This window comes from Spea bombifrons, chromosome 4 (assembly GCF_027358695.1).
Source record: "Spea bombifrons isolate aSpeBom1 chromosome 4, aSpeBom1.2.pri, whole genome shotgun sequence".
NCBI lineage: Eukaryota > Metazoa > Chordata > Amphibia > Anura > Pelobatidae > Spea > Spea bombifrons.
The window spans coordinates 99,288,158-99,296,757 of NC_071090.1; the positions used below are offsets into that span (position 1 = coordinate 99,288,158).

General features: G+C 41.0%; 1 protein-coding gene across 1 annotated transcript; it reads right to left on the bottom strand.

Moving 5' to 3' along the window:
• YKT6 (YKT6 v-SNARE homolog) lies at positions 1–5,748 on the bottom strand. Its single transcript, XM_053462842.1, has 8 exons — positions 5,526–5,748; positions 5,300–5,414; positions 3,993–4,075; positions 2,610–2,710; positions 2,357–2,461; positions 2,013–2,078; positions 1,389–1,490; positions 1–1,066 (listed from the first exon to the last, which is right to left on the bottom strand). Exons 2-8 carry the CDS (start codon positions 5,401–5,403, stop codon positions 1,031–1,033), a joined length of 597 nt encoding a protein of 198 aa, XP_053318817.1. The 5' UTR covers positions 5,404–5,414; positions 5,526–5,748; the 3' UTR covers positions 1–1,030.
• Positions 5,749–8,600: the final 2,852 nt, after the last annotated feature.

An 8,600-nucleotide genomic window follows, 5' to 3' on the forward strand; every position in this document is an offset into this window, starting at 1 on the left:
TGACATTTGCAAATTGCACTTTATCTTAAACACAACCGTTTAGTTACAGGAGTTTTGGACAGTCTTTATTAAAATACAGTTTTTTGTTTTTGCCGTAAAGAAATCCGAACGAGAAAGTAGAAGGGGAACAAAGGAATAAAACACGGAATAATAATACAATAATTTATCTATACAGGGCAGGAGTCGAAAATTAACCCTTTCCCCGCCAGCACGCTGTTGCAGAGACAAAGAAGCAAGTGCTGCTATAAAGGAATATGATATGCTGGAGGGGGGGCATTCTTCACAAGGCAAATATATTTTGACTGTGTTCAATATCCTGAAGTAGAACATTTGTGGAAATAACCTTTCCTCCTTTCCAATTTACCAGTGGGTTCAAACTCTATCACATCCCTGGTAGTCTGTAACATATTGCCCTTGTGTCAGAGAAGGGGTTAATTTAAACCAAACCAGTACTATTTAAAGCATTGGCAATAAACACAGGCGGTGGGGGTTATACTGAAAGCAGCATTAGGGTTGTTTTTCATAAATACCCAAGCCACTTCCGGGAAGATTTTGGGTTTAAAATTGTACATTGATACTTCATGTCACCACATGGCACAATGTGCTCTTTATCGATGGTACTTCCCTTAAATTATCGAGACGTCCTCATTGTCAGTTCACAAAGATACTCTCTTGTTAATTTACACAGTGGAATGTTCTCATTGAGCCAAAAAAACAAAACAAAAAACCCACACAAGATTCCTTTTAACCCCATAGAAAGTAATGTATGGTTGGGGTTAACCAAGGGAAGCGGCAGGTCCTGCAATACAAACATAACACACACCAGAAACAGTTAAAAAGACGCCTCACTGTCATTGCACGGATGTGGAGAAATTGACCGGGGGCAACTGGGCTTTTGATTGCGCCCCTGTCCTGTTGAGGGGTGTGGGGAGGCTTAGATGTATCGGAACCTCAGCTTCACCCCTGACTTTAGTGTTTGTTCATTGTTTTTAATCAGATCACTCCTCACTGCTCCTGCCCCGGCCTGAAATCACATGATCTCGCAGCAAGAATTTTGCTTCCGGGCCTGGAACAAGATGGAGAACAGTCAAAAAACTATTTATAAACAAAAAAAAAACTGTTACTGCCACATTATTCTGATACATTAGCTGCCAGTTTTCCACGAGACAAAAATATAACGCAACAGATAAAAATACCCCTCAATTTTTACAATGCTGTGGTTTAAACCCCCTACTACCCTATTCTACGGCTTCACATTTTGAAATAATTATACAAATAATAAACATGTATTTTCTAAGCAAGACACAGCTTTAACAAATAACTTTTATCAATTATTCTTATGGCTATAAATGTCTCGATGTGTAGATTGTATCCCTAAAGTCACTTACAGTTTTGTAGAAGGCTTTGGACTGCGTTCCGAGCACCTCAGATTTACTGACGAGGTCATCCAGTTTTTCACCACGTTGTAATAACGATTCCATGGTGTTATGCTGAAACAAGGTGTTAATTTGGCATTATTACATGGTAGCACGTGCAGAATTTGGAGTAAAAGTGACGCCGGGGGCATGATACATAGCCGGCCCACCGGACAGCGACACAAAAGGACATGGGGCATGTACAATCAGTCTTTAAAAATGCATGCAAACAGATAATCTAAGACTATATGGAGAGAGCTAAAAATGCAGAATGTAACTTTTTTTATCCCATTGCAGTGGTGGACGTCTAACACGAAAGAAACTGTTTAACAGTGAATTTCCACCTACTCTGCTGAAGCAGATTCCAAAAACTTTCCCTGAAATATTCTTTAACCACGTAAAATCTAGTCTGATTTGTAATTTTTATCACGCTTGTCTGTGACATAAGAAACAAAAGCAGGCACTTGTTGCCATAGAAGCTGTTTTATAAGACTTAATCTTTAGAGGGAAGAATAAATTGAGAGATCATAATCATTAGCAAGTTTGTAGCGTGGATTCAGACACAGGGTTCTGACCAGCACAGGGTCCACTCCTTACCAGTATAATTTTAGTTTCGTCCAGCTCAGCTTGTACTTTGCTCATTGGATCTGCATCACGAGGATTCTGTAACACACAGCAACTTTACCATGAGTAAAACTCACCAAGCGATGTGGCCTATCCAACGGTTAGAATAATCAATAATATTAGTGGGTTTACTGCACATCATTCTGAAAGCAGGGATAGATAAAGTTGTGCAGAATGCATTCAGGGTAAGCCCCTGCATAGCAGCTCCTGTCAAGGTGAATGGGGATCCCATTGAAGCACTACCTATGTGCTTTAGTACAACTACTGCGGCCCTTTTGGTATTAAAACAAATAAATTGTGAATTGTAGCCGAGGTACCTGATACTTGCTGAGATAAGAATCCAGAGCATTGTACTGGATGGTTGCAGGAGAACCCGAGGGCCAGTCTATTCTGTCAACCTGCGTGGAGAACTCCTCAAGGACCTAAAAAAGAACAAACACATGCTGTACAGGCTAACGGTAAAACAGGCAGCATCTGTGCTTTCAATGCACTTGAGGTAGACGGACGTATCATGTGACCTATTAAGCGTTTAGTATTTTTTGAGTGTATTTGCTCATGCGAAGACTTTACCTTTTCCAGAAGTGTGAAGCAGACTCTCTGAGGGTACTCTGTGTCAGCAACCACTACACCTGCCAGAGAGTCGTTTCGAACATAGACATGGCAGAGGTAATCTGTAACCAGGAAAACAAGGCCATGGAAACTGAATATTCAATGTTTTGGTCAGAATGTTATTTTCTTATAGTGCACACGTCAAGTTATAACATCATAAATCTTGCAAGAAGGGAACAGAGAGCTGCAGTTAAAGAGCCGGACAGCCATCTGTGTGAGAAGGGACACTCCATGCATAGCCTTCAACAATCACAAGAAAACGTGTCTTTGTGAGCATCACCACAGGGAAGCCTTGTATTAACAGGTAGCTTTGGTGTATAGATGTGCTCTGATTTACAATACTCAAAAATAAACTTAGCTCTGGAGAAGTCCACCTCTCCAATAAAATTTGAATAAAGTGAACTCAGCTATGATGGTAACACTGGCACCATAAATGGGGCAATGGCACATTTGAATGATGAGCTGGTTAGAATGGTATTTCATTGAAGGAGCAGTCCTGCAGACGGTATAAGAGCCATAAGAGCCCAGTGTAGGAGAGGGGCCAAACAGCGCTGCAGTGTGTTTCAATGTTTAAGAAAATGAAATATTGTTGCCTGTATAGCTTCACCTGAATCTATTTCCTGATTAGATACCACCTTCCATTTCACCATTTTCCCTATTCAATAAATAGTCTTCTACAACAAAAAAATGTTTACTCAATTAGTAATTTCTTCTATTTTGTATCCTCTCAATCACAAGGTCCTTACTCCAAACAATCTGTATCTGCACATCTCAGTGTATGATCATCAACTAGAATCACGTCCCAACTTAGTCTCATTCTCAGTCTGCTATCATCCATGTCCCCATCCCCTGTTACTCTATGTAGGCACCAGGTCTGAGTAGAAGAGCTCTGATAATGTATTGCAGCCTTAATGTAAAGGCATTTTAGGTTGCCATGGTGAGGGCTGTAGTGTTGCTTTAAGAAGTTTCTAAAACAATATTAAGACATATAGGCCTATAAAGATGGCTTTTCCACCACATCTCCAAGATATCCCTCCTTCACACTTACTATCGCATCCACAAGAAGGATTATCCTTTCCCTTTTCACATCTGCTGGCAGACTGTACCCTTCCTTTCTAACCTCACTAAAATATCTATTAGCCTATTCAGAGACTGTAACACGTGATCAGGCCACGTGATCCTTAACAGCCCTCCACAACTCCATCTCTTCGCTGTTCAGACCATGTCCTCCATGCGGAAAACCTGCCATGACACAACTCCCTACCTTTAAAACATGATATATTGTTGTAAGTCAAAGCGGTTTTTCCTAGGTGGACACCAACTCACACCTTTTCCTCTACTCACCTTGTTCTTTTACAGATGACCGACTTCCTTTCTCTGATCGCTCCACTATCAGCTGGCTGGTGAAAGCCATGAACTCCAGGATACTGCAGAAACAAACCAGGAACGCTTTATGCTGGAACCACCACCAGAGACACTTTACCACAATACCGGCAGTAATAGCGATAATTCTGTATTTACAAGCAATGCTATTTTTTTTTTTTTTTTTTTTTATAAAAGGTTATGGTCAAAAACTACCACAAAGGGAAAAAATATATCTAAAGAGTCAGTAATGATCAACGATAAAAGTGTATTTTAGCTTCTCAAATGACAGAGGGATTGTGTATATATTGTTATTAAAATTAAGTTAAAATGAGCGAAAAGGATAGGTACGGTAATTATGGATTCTAAATGAGGAAACCATTTGGGGATGCTACAAAACATGTGAGAGAGAGAGAGAGAGAGAGAGAGAGAGAGTGAGAGAGAGATCACCTCAGGCTTCTCACTTCTAACTTCTAACTTCACTTTCATTTTTGCTCATCAGGTTTCCCTGTGGTTTTTTTTGGTGCATTTAAGTGTATGAAGGCCAATTGGTTAACACGATTAGCAATTCAGGATGACACGTACACACTGCATAGTCCCTAGCCCAGATTTGTGGACCACAACACAAACCAAAGGCATTAAATATTATACATACTAATAGGCTTTGAACTTTCAGAATATCCACGAAACCCAAACCTATCGTGATTTACGCGTTTCACATGTCACACGTTTGAAAAACGAAAGAGAGAGGAGCGTGCCAGACACGAGTCTCACCAAGTAATGTATAAACGGGACGCTTCAGCCATCACACACAGTTCATGCGAATAGTAGCCGACAGGTCATTTAAATGATCAAGGTGATTCCCCCCCCCCCCATGCAAACGCCTAGGAAGATTCTGCAGAATCCATCCATACGCATCTGCAACAGGAATCACTCATCCACCACGTGTGTTTTAGTGCATATGACGGCTGGAGTAACGGGATTAACAGTTTTGCAGGCTCTCTGCCCCGGCCCCAACCAAAACAGCTGCTCAAATTATCCACGATGAAAAATATTACGAAAGTTTCATCGTTTTCAACGTTTCATTACAAAGTTACGAAAGAGCGTTATTTGCATGTCTAGAAATAGCACTTAATTTGCAGTGCGGGGTGTGTGTGTGTGTGTGTGTGTGTAAATGCAGGTCACATCCCTCTGGTACGCAAAGGGTTAAGCAACGCCTTAAAGGGCTTTAGCTAGTAGCCCTTACACCTGACATCAGATAATCCGCTGACAGATATCAGTCATGTTACCTGGACCTCTGGAAGAAACTGAATGAGGACACATCGTAGGCACTTTTCAGCAGATGGACCTTGCAGTCTCCTTTATAAAGTATACTCAGACTGTACAGCTTCATGGTGGCTCGGTCTGTGGGGGAGGGGGGGTAATAAACATATTATACATCCGTCATGACATAAACACACTACAATAAACGCAGATAACGCTTTAATACCATTGCATCATATATCCGCATCCTACCTGTGGCTTCGCGCTTTCTATATACAGTACATGTAGTTCTACAAACACTTTCTCAGGCCAGGCTGTCCGACAAATACTGCCCCCTAGCCACCCCGCACTATCTCGCCCCCCCTTTCTCTTTTTCTCGCCGTTCTATCGCTTTCTGACTCGCACAGGAAACGACCCTTCCCGTTACACGTCACAAACCGGAACCGGGTCCAGCGCGCAATCTTTTCCGCTCGGGAAAACTACACCTCCCAGCATGCCTTGAGACCTGCTGGCGCAACGATATATGTCCTCCGTAGGGAAACACACTACAGTGCAGACTCAGGGGCCGGAGAGAAAATGTATAACGAGCTGTGTATAATAAACGAGTTGATGCAGTTAATGGGATATTGTGATTATTAAGACTTGAAAGGGTTATGTATAAGGGCACTATAGGTGCATACGAGCAAAGTGTCACTAAATAGGAGGAACAGTCCCTCTTTGGGGACTCTTTTTTTGCTGGGTTTGGGTTAATATATTAAACTGTGTATGTAACATACATACAAAAGACTTTATCCGTCTAAATGCCTTACACGGTTGCATCAATAGCTAGCTGCAGGCCACAAAGTCACATCAAAATTTTTGACAATGCTGCACCCCCTAAAACAGACATGTCTTGTTGTTAGGTGTGTAGGTACAATGTAGGTGACAACGGTACGTCCCTATGGCCCAGCCTATACAGATGTGACATCATCAGGGTGACCTAATTTTTCCCAGGACATTTCACATGTTGCAGACCAGCACATGTCATCAGAAATCTTAGGGCAATGTTCAAATGTAGTGTCCCAAAAGGGCCACCGATGGGCCAGTGACAGATCAGTGAGGCTGGACGCCCTAGATGGGTACTGGTTGCACCCTCTCTGATGGCGGCCGCGTCCTGCAGTATGTGAGATGCATAACTGAGCTATTTATTCCCTGAATGTATGCATCCTACATTCTACAGGGTCGCTGTTAATATTTGTTGCCAAATGTATATGTGTGACGGACAAAATGTGGATGTGGTGGCTTTATTACTTAGCAAATATTAATACATATTATATAGCATATTTAACTGGTGTGATTTTACACATTTCATTCACAGGCATAATATATAAATAATGCATATTAAAAAATAAATGCATTATTTAAGCCTGTTTGTACCGGTAGATAAAGTATTATGTGCAAAGTGTGACGTCAAACCATTCCACATAATGGAAATGTAGTATTTATTAGCATAAAATGTTCCTAGATTTTCCTTTAAAAACATGGTCATTTTATTTCATATATAACCCTGGATCCTTGCATTCTGCTCACTCCCCACTAGGTGGCACTATTTGGCACCGGCTGATAAAATCTGTTACTAAAATATAGGCAGTGTTACTATTAGCAGTTTTTAAAGTCATGTTTTTATTTCTCTATTATTATTGTTATTTTATTCGTCCATAGCCTATGAAAGGTCAATTTTGTAATGACACGTGGCATGTAATATCACAACAACGGATTCCCCTCCGTCACTCTTTTCCCTTTTCTAGTTCCTTTTAAGGCATAGAAGGAGGTTTTACCCTGTTTATGTGGATAGATAGATAGATAGATAGATAGATAGATAGATAGATAGATAGATAGAGTAGCCTGAGTAGCAGTATCACTGGTAGACAGCGTAACCTCTTACAAAATGATCTCCCTTGAAGTAAAGAAAACTCTGATTTTGTCACAACAGTTATAAAATCCATGAGTGCAACTCATAAAATGTAAATACGGTCGCTCCCCTGTTTGCTAGGCCCCTGGTAGCCAATCTATGAGGTCAAAATCCATAACTCACGCAAGGAAATGACTGCTGGCCTTAAGGGACGATTTTTATCCTACACAAGGAAACATTTCTCTTTGTCTTTTCTGGGCAAAATTAGACTCTGTATTTCTCCAATATGAGTATTTTTTAACCCTCTAATAAGATCAATTTTGATTATTTTACCCCATGGCATTTGTTTGACTATATTGTCTCTATTACTCTTTACATGTCTGATATAACAACAGGTAGCGTGACATAATAAAGCTCTAAAAGATATGTTGTTGGCTTATTGTATCGGATTAGTTGGGGTCAGATTACACTTGCTTCCCTTCGCCAGCTCTGTACCGGGCGCTGACGTCAGAGTAGAGCGAGCGGAGGTTGCTATGTGAGCCCGGTGATGAAGTGTTTTCCGGAGGTGATGGCTCATTACCTGTGTGACCGGATTCTGCATGACCTCCCTAATGTCCAGTAACACAGAGGCCGGGGGCATTACTGGAAGTGTAGGGCTTGAGTCATACAGTCAGAACAAGCAGTGTAATCGCTAGAATACCCTTTACTCCCGTAGAGATGTATAGATACCTTATTGGTCTGATGAACGCAAAGTACGGTATTATAACTGAAAAAGAATCAAAACACAATGACACAAAATTATGATTACCATTAAAGGAACAATTACCGATTTTTTATATTTATTTTGGAATAACATTGGATTCTCATATCTTTTTTCCGTGATAAGTGCAATATACAGAGCCTAAACCCTTTCCCATTCTTGGTGATCTCCTCGCTCTGACAAGCATCTGGGCCAAGGAGATTGAGACACGTGTGCGTGATTCATTAGAGAGGGTTGGCAGGCAAGTTGCAGTTTCATCTCACTGACCCACTTTACATTATAAAGGGATTACCCCCCTGTGAGCTTCCTCTCCAAGAATAGCTTGGATGGCCCTGTAAAAAAGAGAATACCTAAATAAATGTGACTTCTTGGATGGCTCTTCACTGATTGAACTATACATTATGCAGGGCCAGACAAATGTGCCAGGGATGGGCATCGAGTGTACCTAGAAGAAGGCGAAGGGCGTCACACCTAACATTGATTTGATTTAGATTTTTCTGTTCATTACTTTGTCATAAAGACTATTGGTAGTAAGATACAGATATCAGTACAGAGCACCAGCCATACACAATACATGGTACATCGTGAGCATAAAGTATTAACACATGAATTATGATGTCATTACAGTTCGTACCTCTGGAAAATGAATTGGTACAAAGTATCCGATTGACAAAGG